This window comes from Carassius gibelio, chromosome A16 (assembly GCF_023724105.1).
Source record: "Carassius gibelio isolate Cgi1373 ecotype wild population from Czech Republic chromosome A16, carGib1.2-hapl.c, whole genome shotgun sequence".
NCBI classification, from domain to species: domain Eukaryota; kingdom Metazoa; phylum Chordata; class Actinopteri; order Cypriniformes; family Cyprinidae; genus Carassius; species Carassius gibelio.
The window spans coordinates 12,573,521-12,593,778 of NC_068386.1; the positions used below are offsets into that span (position 1 = coordinate 12,573,521).

Sequence of the window (20,258 nt, forward strand, 5' to 3'; positions counted from 1 at the left end):
AAGGATTTAATTAAGAGTCAACAGGGTGAGCTGAGCTGTTGGGAGGGAAGGGGAGGGGATAATGGACCACTGATGTTTATTAGTAATTGGGCATCTGTTTTAGAAGCTGAATAAAACTCCAAGAGAGATAACTTACACAAAAAAAATATATATATTTCCTGTATTTTTTTAGGCTCTCCCAATGGGATTTGGAGAATGGATGTTTTTTTCAGTACATATGAATTATATATTAAAATAAGTTGAGAAGCATATTTAGGCTTGTTTTCTGGAAATTATATAGCCTACAGTTTATTTATTTCAATAATAATAGTTTACCAACAGTAAATGATGTTCAATAAGACAAACTAAAAAAAAAAAACAGGAACAAAATGCTAAATACAAATAAACTTAATTCGGAAGAAGTGAAAAATAGTTTAAAAAGTGCATTTTGTTTTAGAGATTATACTGTTCTATCATATTTTTTATTAAACCAGAAATCATTCCAAAAATCTGGTTAAGCAAAATATTTTTTAGCAGTTGTCAAGCTAGGTATAAGTGCATCTTTGTTGTTTCTTTCTCTAACGTTTTGTAAAGGGTGTCTTGGTGATCCCCAGAGTTTTTTAGGACAATGCTATTAACTGAGGGTGTGTTTAGTGGATGTGTACATAGAAGCATTTCATTGGAACAGAAGCATAATTCAGGATAATAAGGTCATTGGGGACTCTTTAGGAAGTGAAGACTCACACTGGCTTAACACTTCAACAGCATGGACTAAGCGATATAGTGACCTTAAATCATATCATTTAATGTTCACAGTATTTATTTTTTTCCCCTTTTTGAGGTTTGATAGGGGTATGAATAAATGGTTGAAAGCATAGAAATGTCAAAGGTGTGCTCTCTTAGTCAAGTGGAGAATGAGAAATTATTGGCCAGTTGAATAAAAAACACAACATTAACAAGTTCCAGAGGTGAGTATTAAGCACACACTGGTGACTCTTAAAGAGTGTGTAATTGTGAATTGGCTCATTACTGATCTCTAACGGTTAATTGTGTTGTAGCGGATGACCAGCTATCACTCAGATTCCCATGAGAGTGATGAAGGTTATATGATTTTAATAGCATGCTGAGGAAATGAGAGTTTACAGCTATTGTTAGTGTTATTGTGATTATGTGCACTTGATAAAATGATGCTGTCAAGCCATGATGAAAACGCATATTCTGAAAAGTAAGAGACTAATTAAGAGCACACAGTTTTCATGAAAAAGATTTGATGACCCTGTGCAGATTATAAAGCAAGAATTTTTTATTTTAAACAAAATCAATACTGCAACATTTGGTAGAATCACAACCAGCACATTCTCACATCCCCTTTTTGTGTGTAACCCCACGTTTTTTTATTAATTTATTTATTTTTATCATATCTCATCAATCAAAGTGAAATTTGACCCATAATGGTATCTCATTTGCCCTAGTAAAAGTCGTAACTACAATCTAGGTCCAAAAATCATTTATATCCCCTGACCGTCTTTAAAAAGTTGCTGTGTATTCTGCAGAAATAAAAATGTGTATCATTTATATAAATTACAGACATACAGAAGACATTTTACCAGTTCCTGTTTCCTGTGAAGGATTCAAACAGTGTTGTTATTGTTAACTAAAACAATAAAAAAAACATTATTATTAACTGAAATAAATCTGAAAATAAAATACAAATATTAGATATTTGTATAAGTATAATATATACGTATTAGTTTTTTATATATTATTTATAAAATATAAATATTATATAATTTGCATATATAAATATTAGTAGAAAAGACTGAAACGAAAATGTACAAATAAAAAAATGAAGCTTTAAATACTTAAACTACTCAAATACTTAATTTCTAAAACTAAAAATTTTAATAAAGTATAACTATATAGAAATACTAAAATAACAATAAAAATACAAATGACAAAAGCAGATATCAGAATTGCGAACACTTAAAGTAAAATTGAAATAAGAGCTGAAAAAAAAATAAAAGCTTTATTTTTAAAATATGAACAAATGCTATAATAGTGTGTAAATAATGCTAAAATAACATTGGTGTGAAATTAATATTTATATATATATGCTACTGTCTTTGATGTCAAAGCTTAAAACAACTTGGCTACACAACTTCTGGTGGTCCTGCGCCAGCCAAGCAGCTACCATTTAAAAGAATGGAAATGCTAATGGATAGCTTTCAGTCCATATTTCCAACAATTTCAGTAGAGTTTTTGCAACTCAACATGAAACCAATCACGTCAAAACTGGTCCAATGCAGGAGGTAAGAAGGAGGTGAGAAAGAAAAAAGATAGGAAAAAATCTGAGGGAGGCAAAGGCGAGCAGCCAAAGGAAACAAGAGTGAGTCAGTCCCCCCAGTACATCAGAACCCGAAGCCTTTTTTCCCTGAATGCCTGTAATGAAATTGACAGCAAACAGCAGCTGTTGAGCTGAATTGATTTAATCTTTTAATCATCATTCCCCCATTCCCTGTCATTCGAACAGACACATAGCATATTCAATTAGCAACTGAACCCCAGCCAGCAATCTTTATCAGATGGAGGAGAGGTGAGAAAGGAAGGTGGAGGGAGGGAGGAACACATGGGAAATCACTGAGCGCTACGACACTGCAAACATCTGTTCTGTTATCCACAGAGGAGCTGCAGAGATACTGAGGGTCAATAGAGAGGCGTCACACCGGACAAAGATACTTGGATGTGTCATTTCCTCCCCTAATCCCATTGTTCCATTTTTTTTCAAACTTTCTCTTTTTAATGCTGGATTTGTTCAAGGAACAGTTTATAGACATCAGGGAAAAATTTTCTGAAGAGCTGTGGCATATTTCAGCCTTAAATATATACAGTACTGTGCAAGAGTCTTAGGCGACTAGTAGTTTCACCAATATAAAATGGTTTTAAATCTTTTGCTGTAGTGTGTCAGTAGTAAATATCAGTTTACATTTCCAAACATAATTTTTGCCATTAATTGTAATAATCTTGTGAGATTTTTGTTTGCACAAGGAGTCTGACAACAGCCAGTGCTCCACACAGAGATCTGATCTCATCATCATCGGTCTGTCTGAAATAACATGAAGAAACAGAACAAACTGAGACAGACTCAATCCAGAAGAACTCTGGCAATGTCTCCAAAACACTTGCATAGTACTGTAGTTCAAAAATGTACATTTGCTAAACTTTACTCATCCTCAGGCTATCCTAGATCTAAATGATTTCGTTTCTTTAACAGATTTGGACAAATTAAGCAATGTCAGTTGCTCACCACTGGATCCTCTGCAGTAAATGGGTGCCGTGTGATCAAGAGTTTAAACAGCTGATAATGACAATACGATAATCCACAAGTAATCCACATGACTCCAGTCCATCAATTAATGTCCTGTGAAGTGAAAGCTGTGTGTTTGTAAGAAACAAATCCAATATTGACAAATCCAAAAATCAGAGCTAGTCTGCAGATATTGGGCACAAAATAAATGTGTAGTGTGTGATAGGCACAGACTATTGATTTTTGTTGTTGTTGCTGTTGTTAGCTTCAGACTACGAATCCATCACAGTTGGATATTTCAATATTTTGAGTTAATTTTAGTACACACGAGTCTGGTAGTGTGTGATACTCAGTCTTTGTGTGTTTGATGCAGGGTTTTTTTCTCTGTTACCATTTACAAAGTCAGAAAAGGTTTTAAATTATATTAATTGTGTAGTGCATAATGCCCTTGTTATTCTAATTTCATTTATTTATTTATATATATATATATATATATATATATATATATATGAACAGAATATTTGTCATCTTTTTTCTTTACTGCAATAATGAGATTTAATGTGAGATACAGCACTATAAATCTATATAAAGAAATGTTTTGTATGATGCATATATATCCGCAGTGGAGCTTTGTACAGTGTGCATGTATTAATTAAGAGTTACTATGTAGTGTATTATGTATTCATCATTACAGCAGGAACTGCAGGTTATTTTCATATCTACATCAATTACACTAACAAACACTCAGACAGTAGATTATTTATGCGTGCATGTGCGACTCTTTGTGTGTATGACCATGGACATCATGATAATGATAACCTCATCAGTGTCTGTGATTACAGTAATGATGTTAGTACACAAATGCACTGGTCTCTCATTAGGAGAATCTGTCCACGAGGCAGAGCAGGGGGGCGTGAGTCTAAAACCTAATATATCAAATCTACACAGCTGCACATGCAGTTTATGTTTGCTGAATTAAGTGCATGTGCTGATTGTGTACTTGTGTAAAAGAAAATTGAGGTGGACACATGAAAGTGTGACCACATACTTTTTTACTGTCACAGCAACTGTATAAGAAAAAAGGTTTTATGGTAATGAGATGATTTGTAGCATTTTTTTACTGGTCAAAACGGAAGGTTATGTATATTTTTATAATTAATTTGTGCCCTTTTTATTTTACCTTTCTCCTTAGAATACTGAAGCCTGATTCGCTAAACGCCATTGCTCTGTAATGTCCAATGGTGTACAAGTGCGTGAAAATTAGGGGGCGTGGCGCCCCTTATAACGCAGCACTTGGCGCCAATTTACTCAGAATCTTTCTCCTTCAAGTGAATTATTTGGAAGCCTCTCATTCGTTGTCGAATCTTCACAAAAGTGGATATATTTTCAGTCCTCTTCAGTATTCTGTCGAAGTTACAGTATGTCTTTCAAACCCCTTTAAGAACTAATGCTGTATTTGTAGTGATGACACGCGTTATCATGCGACTCTTTTACTGGGTGTTTTGAAGGCAGATCAACGTTCACAATGAAAATAATTTTCCAAACTGGTATGCAGCAGAGGATCAGGGAGCTCCTCACTATCCGTGCTGAAGCTGAGATTGTTTGCCAGCTTGGTGAAACGGTACGTGTCACATTACACATCACATCATAATGTCACATGTCTTAACGGGATGTGTGTGCGTTCACAGACTCCACTATATTCCAGAAGTCAACAGATTCTGGAAAATCACTAGCAGTTTGAATGAACCAAAATCAAACCATGCTGGGACAAATCACGGAACGCATTATCCTTGTATTTTCCGGAATCTCTGTGTGAAAGTTGTTGTTGAATAGGTCCCTCAGGGCCTCATCATTATACCCCAGCCCCACTGCCATTGTCCAAAAGACTTGAGCCAAACCACCCACCTCACTCCCCTTCTGACGGAGAGTGGTTGGGTTCGACAGTCTCCCCATCCGCTCCTCTATGGTGGTTGGGGAACGGATACGAAATCCCACACCGCTGGATCTGGGCATGCTGGAGTCTTTCTGTAACGAATGCACAGATGAAACGAGAGATCCAATTGCAGTGATTTATTAGGGTAATCCAAAAATCTAAATCCAAAAACAGGCTAGAGGTCAATAACAACAAAAGCAGTCCAAAAATAAGAAACATGAAGAACACTAGAAAGCCGGGTGATGGAAAACAAGGACTCCATGAAACAGATAGAAACAGACCGGTTTATAAAGACAGGTGAAAACGATGAAAGTGGAGACAGCTGAGTGCAATTAACAGGTGTGCAATTAACAGTGATGAATGGGATGAAGGCTATTGGGAAATGTAGTGCCTGCAGTGTGGTGACTATGGGGAAGTGAGACCACAACTGGACACCCAGGGAAACACAGACCAGACACTGTGACAGATGATAGGACAAAAGACCATTTTACAAAAATAAACATTTAAGCAAACAAACACCTTATGAGGGAGCTACAACAGTTCACACTTCAACCCCGGCAATATTCCCACCAAAACTATACGACCTTGCTTGCCATCCATCCTGAGGATAGCTGGAGTAACTGACAGCTCCTGCTGCGATCCACAAAGATCCACAAAGATCCACGCGTCAGTGAGCAACAAGGCCTCCCCGGGTAAACGACCGAGATTGCTAAACTGGGTAGTTTATTGAGTTAGCGCTAATTCACGTTTAATGATGCTATTGATTGGAACACGCGGGTGTTTGTGTTCTAACAGCCTCTGTCAAACCATTCAGATGAGCTGGATACACCTGTATAACCGCGGAAACAAATGGCGCAAAGCAAACAGATTGACGGGACAAGCTCGCGAGAGAAATGCTGCGATCGCTCCGGGTCAAATAGCAATCAAGCAACACTCAGACAAAGCGGAGATATCTGTGACCAGACTCCAAATGAGTGCGACAGAGAGAAACTGAAAGCTCACAAGTGCTTGCTCTTGATCTCTATTTGCTCAAAGTAAGAATTGGAGATCTTTGCTGTGCGTGCGCACACACATAGAGCTCAATCTATCACCCCAACACACTCCCGTGGGAGAGGGAACATAACACATCCGCCCATCATCAGATTAATGGGTTAACACCCGGCACGTGCCTATAATGTGCTCCCGGGGACACGGACAGACAGTACCGTCTTCAGTGGGCGACACAGACGTCTATCGATCTTTGGTATGTGTTCGTGTCTGTTCGGTGTGCTAGACTCAAAGCGAGGGGAAGAGTGATGAGAATGTCAACAGTGCTTGCTCTGCTGACAGTATGTAAGGACTGTTGACAAGTTAAAATGAAGCCTCACACAAGATCTCTCAGGAATAATAGGGCCCTTTTTCTTTCTGTCAATAACCGTGAAGTGTTTCTGGGTGTGTGCTTGCACTCAAATAGTATCTGTAAAATATGCGTAATATGGAAATAAAAGCAAGCCCTCAAGTTGAAACTGTGGCCTGGTTTAATATGGCTGACCAGGCCAGGCGATCACACATGGTGGGATGCGAAGCTGGTTATTGTGCATCTTTCCCTGAGTACACAAACACTGTTAGGAGTTGAAGACACACTCAATGATAATTTGTTGACGTTTTTGTTTGTTTGCTACTCTGAAGAATGTGCAAATTTGAGGGTCATATAATGCAAGTCTATGTAGCTTTTCAAATGAAATATAAGCACAGCAAATGATTTGGGTTGATGGAATGTTTTTTTTTTTTTTTTTTTTTTTTTTACTGTACACAGAAACCTATAGCCTACCTCTATGTAATTATGGTTACTTTGTTTTACTCTTCTAGGTTTTATTATCTTTATTTTTAACATTTAAAATGTACTTCTGTCTGGTCATGTATGCTGTCCAGAGTGCTCATGTTATTTATGACATTTTTACTTTATTAAAACATGCATTCAGATTTGTCTCCAACCAGTTAGCAACTGATGAACAGAACAAAGTCTAAATAAAACAAGTCAAGTTTTGTCCTTTGTGATAATCTGGTTCAACTGGATGTACATCACAGAACAGAATAAAAAAGATAATAATGTTGCATCTTGACTTTAAGACAGCAAGACTTTTTAATGTATATTTTAGGGCCGGGACTCGATTAAAAAAATTAATCTAATTAATTAGAGGCTTTGTGATTAATTAATCGAAATTAATCGCATTTTAATCGCATATAAATATTTGACCTGAGAACAGTGAGAAGTAATTTTTTTTCACATGGATTTATAGTATACCATTGAATAATGACTGAATACATAAGCTTAAGCAACAAAATATTGTTTATTTTTGTTCAACCAAGTCTAGCAGACCAGTGCAATTTTTGCCATGAAGTGTAGCAATAGCATATTTAGAAACAATTTAGAAATAGTACATTTCAGAAATTCAGGAAGCTTATAGGTGCTGGAACCTTCTGTAAAGTGTTTTTTAAGTAAAACACAATACTGTCAATTACATTCAGAACATTGGAAACACTGACTATTAGAAAACATCTCTCTGTTGCTTCAGAGGCCATAACATACTAATTCCAACTCTCAATAACCTTGGCCAAAACAATAAAGAGTTCAACATAAACTGTTGCACCAACAAAATAATACATAGTTCAACATAAAGTATAAAGTCTACGCTAGCTGCTATATGTTTTGCGTTGAGGTGATACTTGAGGCTCGATGTGCTGCAGTGATGTTGGTGCTTCAGTATATGTTGGGGCGGGGAATATTGTTAATTTATGGAGAAAATATTATGGAGATATTTTTAATTGTGTTGAGAGGAAGGAATTTAAAGTTGGTCATGTGGCGAATGATGAAGGTATGATAGTTACAATTGATGAGGTCAAGTACGCAATTGAGAAACTGGCTGAGAATAAAGCTTGTGGTACAGATCGCATAACTTCTGAACATTTGAAGCATGCTAGTCCAAGGATCTCAGTGTTACTTGCTTTATGCTTTACAGGATTTTTAGTCCATGGTGTGTTACCTGATTCCATGGTGTCAGTTTTACTGGTACCGGTAATTAAAGATAAAACAGGTAAAATAACTGGTACAGAAAACTATAGGCCAATTGCACTGGCAAGTGTGATTTCTAAAGTATTTGAGCGAATCCTTATGGATAGGCTTAAAGAGTATCTAACAACCACGGATAATCAGTTTGGTTTTAAAAGTAAGCATGGCACTGATTTATGCATATATTCATTAAAGGAAGTAGTTAGTAAGTATAATCTACATAATTCAACTGTTTTTTTGTGCTTTTTAGATGCATCTAAGGCGTTTGATCGAATTAATCATACTAAGTTATTTTTAAAATTGCAAGAAAGAGGGGTTCCCCCATACTTGATAAGAATATTATATTTTTGGTATATACATCAAACCTTAAAAGTTCAATGGGGTAAGAACGTATCGGAACCGTTTTTTATGACGAATGGGGTTCGGCAAGGGGGGATATTGTCACCTCTTCTTTTTAACCTGTACATGGATGGTCTTTCTGTGGAGTTGAATAATTGTAAGACTGGATGTTTAATAGGTGATAGTCTCATTAACCATTTGATGTATGCTGATGATCTGGTTATTATGTCTCCTTGTAGCGCAGGATTACAAAAGCTGCTTCGAGTATGTTCAAGTTATGGTGTGCAGCATGATATAAAATTTAATGTTAAAAAGAGTGTGATTATGATTGTTAAAACCAAAGAGGACCTTAAGCAAAATTTTCCTTCTTTTTATATAGATGACTGTTGTGAGTTCGTGTGGGTAAGGAAGAGGACAAGGGGTCGGCTGGACTGCTGACGTCAATTTATTAATGAAAATAAAACAAAGGTTTTCTAACACCATATGGTGACTTCTATTTTGCTACGTTCACTCGGAGCTTTCGCTTTCCGGCTTCCGGTTTCCGGTCTCGGCTTCCGCCAGCAGTCCGACTCTCTCTCTCTTGCTTCCGTCTCCCCTGGCGTTTTATACCCTCTCCACGCCAATTACTAGAACAAGAAACAGGTGATAATAATTTCTGCCCAAACCACTCACTTACCGCTCGTCTCCTGATCCTCTCTCCCGCTGCAGACTTCGCTAAACCACGCCCCCCCTGCCACATACCCCCACCGCCCGACTCAGGCCGGGGAGCCGTCCGGCCTGCAGCCCCCCCCCCCCCCCCATTTCTGGAGAGGAAGTCAGCCACCGCCATCTGAACACCCGGCCTGTGGACCACCTTGAATTTAAAAGGCTGAAGAGCTAGATACCAACGAGTGATCCGCGCGTTGGTATCCTTCATGCGGTGGAGCCACTGCAGCGGAGCGTGGTCCGAACAGAGGGTGAACTCCCGTCCCAGGAGATAATAGCGGAGGGTGAGGACGGCCCACCTGATGGCCAGGCACTCTTTTTCAATGGTGCTGTACTTAGCCTCTCTCTTTGAGAGCTTGCGGCTAATGTACAGCACCGGCCGTTCCTCCCCCTCTATCTCCTGGGACAGGACCGCCCCCAGCCCCCTGTCCGACGCGTCTGTCTGCAACAGAAAAGGGAGAGAAAAGTCAGGAGAGTGTAATAACGGCCCGCCACATAGAGCAGCCTTGACCTGGGTAAAAGCCTGTTGACACGGCTCCGTCCACTGGACCGTATCTGGCACCTCCTTTTTAGTGAGGTCAGTCAAGGGGCTGGTGAGGTCCGAATAATTGGGAATAAACCGCCTGTAATATCCCGCCAGCCCCAAGAACTGCCTCACCTCCTTTTTGGTCTTGGGACGTGGGCAGGTCGCAATAGCGGCTGTCTTATCAATTTGGGGACGCACCTGTCCATGCCCCAAGTGGAAGCCCAGATACCTTACTTCCACTCGCCCAATCGCACACTTCTTTGGGTTGGCCGTGAGGCCCGCTCCTCTCAGCGACCTCAGAACAGCCCTCAGATGCTGCATATGCCGCTGCCAATCATTACTGAATATAATGATATCATCCAGGTAGGCAGCCGCATATGCCGCATGGGGCCGCAAGATTCTATCCATGAGGCGCTGAAAGGTTGCAGGCGCCCCGAACAAGCCAAAGGGAAGGGTAACAAATTGGTGTAAACCAAACGGCGTTGTGAAAGCTGTTTTTTCTCGGGATAATGGAGACAAGGGGATCTGCCAATAACCCTTCGTCAAGTCCAATGTCGAATAAAAGCGAGCCGTGCCTAACCGATCAAGCAACTCGTCAACCCGCGGCATTGGATACGCGTCGAACTTCGACACAGCATTCACCTTGCGATAATCCACACAGAACCGGACTGAGCCGTCCGTTTTCGGAACTAAAACTATCGGGCTCGCCCAGTTACTGTTGGACTCTTCTATTACCCCCATGTCAAGCATAGCGCCTAATTCAGCCTGAACTACTTTTTTCTTGTGCTCAGGTAAGCGATACGGCCGGCTGCGAACTACCACGCCCGGCTCGGTCTCGATATGGTGCTGAATGAGGTTAGTACGGCCCGGTAGGGGCGAAAAGACATCGGCAAAATCTGCCTGTAACTTCGTTAAATCAGTGAGTTGGCATGGCGAGAGGTGATCTCCACCTGGAGCCAGGGCGAGGGATTGTGGTTTGAGATTCGCCTCTGGCCCGAGATCATCCTCCCCCCCAATCACCGTTGCCAACATCACTGATTCCGCCTCATTCCATTTTTTAAGGAGATTGAGATGGTAAACCTGATGCGACCCGTTCCTATCGGACCGTATTACCTCATAATCGAGATCCCCGACTTGGCGTGCGACCTCAAACGGCCCCTGCCACTTAGCCAATAATTTGGAGCTCGACGTTGGGAGTAATACAAGTACTTTCTCTCCCGGTGCAAATTTGCGTAACCTAGTTCCCCTGTTATACAGCCGACTCTGGCGGTCCTGGGCTTTTAACAAATTCTCCCTTGATAGCCGCCCCAATGTGTGGAGTTTTGTTCTCAAGTCCAGTACGTATTGAATTTCGTTTTTGCCCTGAGATGGTCCCTCCTCCCAAGTTTCTCTCAGAACGTCAAGCACCCCCCGGGGCTGGCGTCCATAGAGAAGCTCGAAGGGGGAAAACCCCGTGGAGGCTTGTGGGACTTCTCGCACAGCGAATAACAAGGGCTCTAGCCACCGATCCCAATTTTTGGCGTCTTCCTGAACGAACTTACGGATCATGGATTTAAGAGTGCGATTAAATCGTTCGACCAGGCCGTCCGTTTGTGGGTGATAGACGCTCGTTCGAATCGACTTAATGCCCAACAATCCGTATAGTTCGCGTAGCGTACGTGACATAAACGCCGTGCCTTGATCAGTAAGGATTTCTTTCGGAACCCCCACCCGGGAGATAAGACGAAACAGGGCATCCGCAACACTTTTAGCGGAAATGTTGCGGAGGGCCACTGCTTCAGGATATCGTGTTGCATAATCAACTATGACTAATGCAAAGCGATGTCCTCGTGCCGATCGCTCTAATGGCCCGATGAGGTCCATACCAATTCTTTCGAAGGGGGCCTGCATTAATGGGAGAGGGCGCAACGGCGCTTTTGGGGCGGCCGGTGGGTTCACCAACTGACATTCCGGACAAGACGCGCACCACCTGCGCACGTTGTCATGAATGCCCGGCCAGAAGAATCGGGTCATGAGGCGATTTAGTGTGGCTGCCTGTCCCAAATGGCCCGCCATAGGATTAGAATGAGCCGCATGGAAAAGCATTTCCCTGCGGCTCTTTGGAACTAACAACTGGGTTGTATTTACTTTTGTCTGAGCGTCTTGGGTCACTCGATACAACCGGTCTTTTAAGATGGCAAAATAGGGATAGGAGAGCGGAAGGGCCGGTCGGAGAGGCTGGCCATCGATGGTGCGGACCTGTTGGAACGCATGTTTTAGCGTCTCATCCTGAGACTGCTCCAGGGGAAAGTCATCGTGCTCCGAGAGAGTTAGTCTCCCGATTCCGCTCGGTTCCCCTGAAGCCGGCCCCAGCGGTCCTGGCTCAGTTTCCCCCACCTGCACCCGCGCGGTCTCCTTCCGTGCCTTATTTCCCCAAGAGGCATCCGCACATAACGACCCCAATAAAACCGTAAACGCGGGCCAGTTCGTCCCCAAAATTACTGGATGCCGGAGGTGGGGACTAACCGCCACCTCCACACTATGTTTTTGTCCCCGAAATTGAATCCAAATTGGGACGACCGGATATTCCACCACATCCCCGTGTACACACCGCACCTTAACCACGCGGCTTGTATCCAACGCCCCCGGTTGAACCAGGCTTTGATGGATCGAGGTTTGGTTACATCCTGAATCCACCAAGGCCGGATATGTACCCCCCTTGATACTCACGGGTATTTGGTACTCGCCAGCCTGACCGGGGGTGGCCCGTGGGTCGTCCGGGACCCGGACCATCATCTCCACCTCCATCACAGGACACGTGTCCACGAAATGCTCCGGGTCCCCGCAACGCCAACAGGCCAGCCCAGACCTACCCGCCGCCCCAATGGCAGGGAGTGGAGAGGGGAATTGGCGTGGAGAGAGCGGAGAGACGGAAGTACTGTCCCCTCCCGCAGCGCCGAGGCCCGCCCCCCTGGGCGGGGCCCTTGTATTCGCGAAACGGCCTTGGTCCGTCCCGCTCCGCCCCCGGGGCGGGACACGAGGAGGGCCAGGTGGACGGGACCTAGGGAGAGGGACAGGGCGAGAGAGAGAAGGGGGAGAGAGAGAAGGGGAGAGAGAGTTAGTAGGTGGGGGTGTGCCGACCCCTGGGCACGCCACCATGTGGTCCTCCGCCAGGTGGATGGCCGATTCCAGCGACGCGGGGCGGTGGCACTGGACCCACTCGGCCGTCTTCTTGGGGAGCCGAGTGATGAACTGCTCCAGCACCACCAGATCGACGACTCGCTCCACGTCGCTTCCCTCGGCCAGTAGCCACTTGCGGCAGGAGTCCCGGAGCTGTTGGGCCAACGCAAAGGGTCGGCCGGCCTCGCCCAAGTCCAGGGAGCGGAAGCGTTGTCTGTGTTGTTCGGGCGATCGGCCGACCCGCTGAAGGATGGCCCTCTTCAGGTCGTCGAAGACCAGGAGGTTCGCCACTGGAAGTTGTTGTGCGGCCACCTGGGCCTCGCCGGAGAGCAGGGGAATGAGGCGCACCGGCCACTGCTCCCGGGGCCACCCGCAGGCCTCGGCTGCCTTCTCAAAAAGTTCCAGGAAGGCCTCCGGATCATCCTGGGCCCCCATCTTGTGCAGTGGCAGGTGCATGGCGGGCGGCCCGGCGGCCTCAGCGCGAACCTCCCGATCGAACCAGCCCCGGAACCTCTCGCGGTCCTCCTGCTGGGCCTGGACAATGGCCTGGAACCGTCGCTCCTGATCGGTCCTCAGATCCAGCAGCGCCTGGTGTTGCTCGCGGTGGAGGACCGCGAGGGAAGAGATGATGTCCGCAAGCGGCGTGGAGGACGGGCTTTGCATGGCGGCGGCGTCGGTCCGTCTTCCTTCCCGGGCTTCGGCACCAGTGTTGTGAGTTCGTGTGGGTAAGGAAGAGGACAAGGGGTCGGCTGGACTGCTGACGTCAATTTATTAATGAAAATAAAACAAAGGTTTTCTAACACCATATGGTGACTTCTATTTTGCTACGTTCACTCGGAGCTTTCGCTTTCCGGCTTCCGGTTTCCGGTCTCGGCTTCCGCCAGCAGTCCGACTCTCTCTCTCTTGCTTCCGTCTCCCCTGGCGTTTTATACCCTCTCCACGCCAATTACTAGAACAAGAAACAGGTGATAATAATTTCTGCCCAAACCACTCACTTACCGCTCGTCTCCTGATCCTCTCTCCCGCTGCAGACTTCGCTAAACCACGCCCCCCCTGCCACAATGACCAAGTATTGAATGTGGTAAATAAAGTGAAATACTTGGATCACATCATTAGAAATGATTTAAATGATGAAGATGATGTGCAGCGCCAGTGCTGTAGGTTATATGGGCAAGCTAATATGCTGACTCGTAAATTTTATATGTGTACTGATGCTGTTAAAATAGCTCTATTTAGGGCATTCTGTACATCTTTTTATACAGCTCACTTATGGTGTAGGTATGCTAAAGCTAAAATGCAAAAACTCCAGGTGGCATTTAATGATGCGCTAAGAATTTTGCTTAAACATCCAAGGTGGACAAGTGCAAGCCAATTGTTTGTATCTAATAATGTACCTACTTTGCATGCTGTCTTAAGGAAGTGTATGTATAATTTCATATGTCGGCTGAATGATTCAAAAAATGGTATCATAATGGTCTTAAATGATGTTACATTAAGTGATACAAGGTATTTTTCCAGCTTGCGGAAGCATTGGAATGCAAGCTTGTATGTCTTTTAAATTCTCTGTGTGTATTTTCCTCTTCATTCTTTCTTCTTTTCATATGGACCATGAGTCTGAAATAAAGAGTAATAATAATAATAATATAATCGGTCCGCTGAAACTCATCCAGTGAGAAACGTTCCGCGGTGCAAAAAGAAGTTAAAGTCCCGGCCCTAGTATATTTTTAAAGTGCACATAATATAAAATGTAAAACTGTTTAAATTAAGGGAACATGCTGCATAGAATTATTTTTGATTTCAACTTAAATATTTAATCTTTAATGATGGTTTCAAATTTTAAGTTGACAGCTTGACATTTTAGTTCAATGAAGACATTTACATTGAATAATTACATAAATTAATTCAAATTTAAACCTTGCAATTTTTTTACTGTTAATATTGTTAATATGCCTTTTAGTATGTTAATTAACAAGTGAAAATCAAAGACTTCATTTGATATCACCACTGCATGTTTAAATTTTGTTTGTGTATGTTCAAATGCAAAACATGCCTTAAAAATAAACTTTCTTGAACATGTCAGGCAGGTTCCATTGTAACATTAGAATACTTGTCTCTATCTAACCTTGGATTTTCTCCCTTCCTTTCCCCTTTATGAATGGGACCTCCGGCCATTGTCTCTGTGTCAATCACACACTCACACACATACCCAGGAGACACACAATTGACATTTGGCGGATTGCTCTGTGTGTGTGAGTGTGAGAGTGTATGTGTGTGTGTGTGTTTTAGGTTATTAAGATAAGGCAGGTATGCCGTAGGTTCTTCATTAACATGTTAGGGGATCTCATCATCCTTTCTCCTCTAGCACTGTGGCCGTAATTGAGTAAGGCTATTAGACACAGAGTGATCATGCCTGTGTGATGGCAGGAGGGGGATGGTGGCATGCCCAATGGTGGAGGACAGTGTCTTATAACTGCATGACACAGTGTGTGTGTGTGTGTGTGTGTGTGTGTGTATGAGAGCATGTCTATATATGTGTGTGCAGATGGGATAGGGCTAAAGTTTATGTCGTTTTAGGTAGACTTTAATAGTCCTGCTAAGCAGCGGGTAATTTTCCATATCCTGAGAAGAGAGGAGAGACTGATTCAGGGGTGCCAGCATTTAAGTGGACCCCTTGGAGGGGTGAATTTTAAGCTGTACATTGTGGCTATAGTGCCACTTGGCATCTGTAACTACACGATATGAATGTGAGAAATGGATATACCAAAAGAACCTTTTCCCACTATAAAGAACCTTTTGTGGAATGGAAAGGTTCCATGGATTTTAGAGTTTCCTCATGGAACCCTTGATACCAGTAAAGAACCTAAGAGTGCAGTGATTTTATCTAAGGTCTTTTGGATAGTGAGATCTCTCTCTCTCTCTCTCTCTCTCTCTCTCTCTCTCTCTCTCTCTCTCTCTCTCCAGTATTATTTATTTTCAGCCTTTCAAGGATATGCTGATGGTCTCTTATGTTCTTGTTCTTGAATCACATTCCAACATAGTAGATTTTGGCTAGAAAAGGTCGTCCCTTAAAACTGTGAATGACGTCTTACAGTAGGGCTTGTTAAACAGGAGGAGGAATGAGTGGTGCAAATGATATGGGAAATACAAGCAAAGCTGTTTCAGTGTGACCAAAATTGACTCTTAATCTCAGAATGATTAGTGCACTGTAACAAAAATATAAAAATTATATATAATAGTATACCATTTAAAATCACAATTGAAATGTACACCATAGTGAATTTCAATATTCTGTATAAACATCATAGTTTCCCAAAATGCTACAAACTTAAAAAGCTGTAGATTCATGATACAATATTGCCACATGATATTTCTTCGCAACGTCTTCTTTTTGTTTAGAAATTAAACACTGCCATCTTGTGGTTGATGAGAGGTTTACATTCACCCTACTGCCATTGTGCAGGGGTGTCCAAATTAGGTCTTTGAGGGCCACTGTCCTGCAGAGTTGAGCTCCAGCCCAAATTAAACACGCCCGAATCAGATAATTAAGGTCTTACTAAGCGTAATAGAAGCTTTCAGGCATGTGTGTCGAGGCAATCTTGAGCTGAACTCTGCAGGACAGTGGCCCTCCAGGATCAAGTTTGGACACCCTCCCTTGCCATTGTGAAATAGACAAAAGCTTTTGGTTGAAAAAGGAGAACTTCAAAAATCTGCTTTTGCATCTCTAATTAAGAACTTACATTGTACAGAATAAGTTACCAGAATTTTACTATATAATAAGTTAAGTCACAATGTTCCAAGAAGATTAAAGGACTGTGTATTTAATATTGATTTTAGCCTACTTTTAGGCCTTTTTGTAATTACATTTTATAGAACCTCTGACCTATTACAACATTTGTTACTGTAAAATGTATAATAATACATCTGATGGTACAATGAAAGGCCACATAATGACGTTTAATTCATTTAAATGGGCTCTGCAGTAATTGAGCATTAAAATAAAAACAACCAAAATTGTTAACCACACAGACACACACACACAACTAAAAATCCTATACAAATTAACTAAACAACAAAGCCTACGCTACAACATAGCCGAACTGAAATCTAAAATGTGATGTTTACTAGTTTATAACTTTTTGTATTTAACCAAATAGCATTTTTTGCTGCAGCAGTTTTACATTCTTTGCCCTTTAAACGTCTACAGTATCTGACTGCGCTTCATTTCCACACGTAGTGCGATGCTGTTGAAAGCAAAACTGGCGAGGAGAGAAGAAAACACGACCGGAGAGGGGAGACATAACGTGTTAAATTACTGTACGACGGTAAATAAATTCTGAAATATACATTAACTCGGTAATATTTTATTTACGCTATAGCTGAATACTGTATACGATTGATATTATGACTAAGCGCCGTGTCGTTATCAAACAACATCACTATCGGTTACAAATCTCACCATAAGCGGATTGGTTTAGCCCTTTTTATTAACGGCACCCGATCCTGGCGACTCTCAGCACCCCCTCCTCCGCGGACCGACAGAAACGCTTTACCATCAAAGCGATCTAATTAGCTACATTTTATTAATTTTATCAGTCTAAGGATAAGTACTGGAATGCGAAATGTAAACCAGACCCGAGTCTCTTCGCGTATACGATAACCATTATCGAGTCTTTAGGTCGAGCATCCAGTCATGTTTCTTTTGCATCAGCTGCTGCAGATCTCTGTGCTGCTGGATGTGACGTGGTGGCTGGTGGTTTCTGCCAGCCCTACCGATGATAATGTACTGCGGGCCGGCCATGGAGAGCACGGAGAACCGGGCCATGAAGAACCCCATAAAGATTCTTACAGCACATTCGCCTCCGAGTTTCTCGAATCCAGATACCTCTCAGACGAAGGTATGATGGACCGTAACGCTTAATCTGAAGCCTTGAATGCATGTTGTGTTGTTTCTCAGTAGGCTATGTGAGTGCAATTCATAAAAGCACTATGTAGTGAATGGTCACCCTCTGATGCCATTCCTCACCACAGGCCTATTACATAGGTTAATAATATTGTCTTTTATTGATAATTATATATAAATATATATATATATATATATATATATATATATATATATATATATACACACACACACACACACACACATATATATATATATATATATATATATATATATATATATATATATATATATCGTATCTTTTTTTTTTTTTTTTACAAGAGATTGTTTTTGATTCGCTGATACAAACGTATGGTACAACATCAGCACCTTGGTCAGCACTAGACTTGTATTCAGTAACCCGCAGGCTTTCCCAACCCCGTATTTTGTAATATACTTTTTTGATAAACTGCAGATACCCAGACAGTGGTTCATTAAATCACAACACATCAAATCTAATATAATAAAACAGAAACAATTATTGCCACATGACTAGACCAGTGCTGTAGGTACAGCTATTTACCTTGCTGTACCTACAACACGTACATTATACATGATATTGAATACAGTTATGCTTTTGAACACTGTTGTTACATACTTGATGGTACAGTGTTCAAAAGCATAAATGTGTTCAGTATATGTATAATGTTCAAAACAATGCAACATACGCTACCGTTCAAAGGTTTGGGGCTGGTAAAAAGTAACATTTCAAAGATTTTAGTGATTTTAAAGATTTAAGATTTTAAAGACGCTAGGTGGCCTTTGTGGGTCATAAAGGGATCTTTTTTTTCTCAAACCTTTGTATGTGTGTGTGTGTATGTGTGTGATAAAAGAATGTTACACAACACGCTACATTGCGCAAACTTTACCCGAAGCTAAGGTTAAGAAACTGACGTTTAACCACACCATAACCAGCAAGTCATTGTGACTCCCACATTGCAATGTATTAGCATACAAATACATCATACATTAAATGGTTATTTTTGTAGTAGGACTTGCTGAAACCAGTTCATTAATGTTTTGTGTCTAATGTCTCATAAAGGTTACCCCTTCCCAACTGCACCCCCTGTAGACCCGTTTGCCCGCATCAAAGTTAGTGACTGTGGAATAACCAAAGGATGCATCAGGTGAGCAGATGGAATAAAGGTTAAAATTAGTCTATAAACAATAGTGCCAATGTCAAGCTGTGTATTGCAATCAAACTGCAGTCTGCCATGCTATCCAGTACACTCAAGTGTGATTGATTTCAATCTGAGTAGTCAAGCTGCTACTCATTGTTGTTAAGTGAAATTCTAGCTCAAGCAAATCTTCTGGAGCATGAAATATACATATGCACATCATGTAGTAGGATGTTTGAATGTATGTTTTGATTGTTATTCTTAAAGGGATAGTTCACCCAAACAAACAAAAGTCATCAAATGTCAAAATTTACATCATTGTAGGTAGAAATAAATATAAAATGAAAATCAATTTTTTCAAAATGTTTTGCAGAGAAAGTCAGGTTTGGATTGACATGAATGTGAATGAATGAATAAACTGTCCAGATTTGTTGTGTGACTCACTTTGTCTTTCTCTCAACCTTTCTGTTGCTGCAGATATGGCAAACCAGGCTGTGACGCAGAGACCTGTGAATACTTCCTGAGTTTCAGGCGCATTGGCACAGATGTGGAATTTGAGATGAGTGCAGACACCGATGGATGGGTTGCTGTCGGTTTCTCCTCTGACAAAAAAATGGTAGAGAGAGAGAGAGGGATTGCATTTATAAGGTGTGAATGCTTTCAGACCTTTTAAGAAACACACAATAATATTGTTGTCACAGGGAGGTGATGATGTCATGGGCTGCGTTCATGACGATAATGGACGTGTACGGATCCATCATTTCTACAACGTGGGCCAGTGGGCCAAAGAGATCAAGCGCAACCCGGCGCGGGACGAGGAGGGCATCTTTGAAAACAACCGCGTCACGTGCCGCTTCAAACGGCCTCTTCACGTGTCGCGGGAGGAGACGCTGGTGGACCTGCACCTGAGCTGGTACTATCTGTTTGCTTGGGGACCTGCCATACAAGGTAAAGAAATTGAGCCTCATTTTAAAAGAATAGTTCCAGTGGATCCAGTGACAGGTGTCATCAGGATGAGAATCTAAACAGCTGATAAAATATTCACAGTTTACAGGCAAAATATAAATAAATTATGGAAAACTGTTTCTGTTGGTAGGTTTTTGATGTAAGAGGACAACAGAGGATAGACTTTTTCTCACTAGAGGAAGTGTTATTACTGATTATAGACTGGTATTTTGGCCAGAAGTGATGGTTTAAAGTTAAAATG

At 41.8% G+C, this 20,258-nt stretch overlaps 1 protein-coding gene across 1 annotated transcript; it reads left to right on the forward strand.

Moving 5' to 3' along the window:
* The first annotated feature begins 17,252 nt into the window (after positions 1-17,252).
* LOC128030658 (DOMON domain-containing protein FRRS1L-like) lies at positions 17,253-20,149 on the forward strand. The gene is made up of 4 exons (XM_052618461.1): positions 17,253-17,889; positions 18,976-19,060; positions 19,529-19,667; positions 19,753-20,149. Exons 1-4 carry the CDS (start codon positions 17,685-17,687, stop codon positions 20,074-20,076), a joined length of 753 nt encoding a protein of 250 aa, XP_052474421.1. The 5' UTR covers positions 17,253-17,684; the 3' UTR covers positions 20,077-20,149.
* The last annotated feature ends 109 nt before the right edge of the window (positions 20,150-20,258 follow it).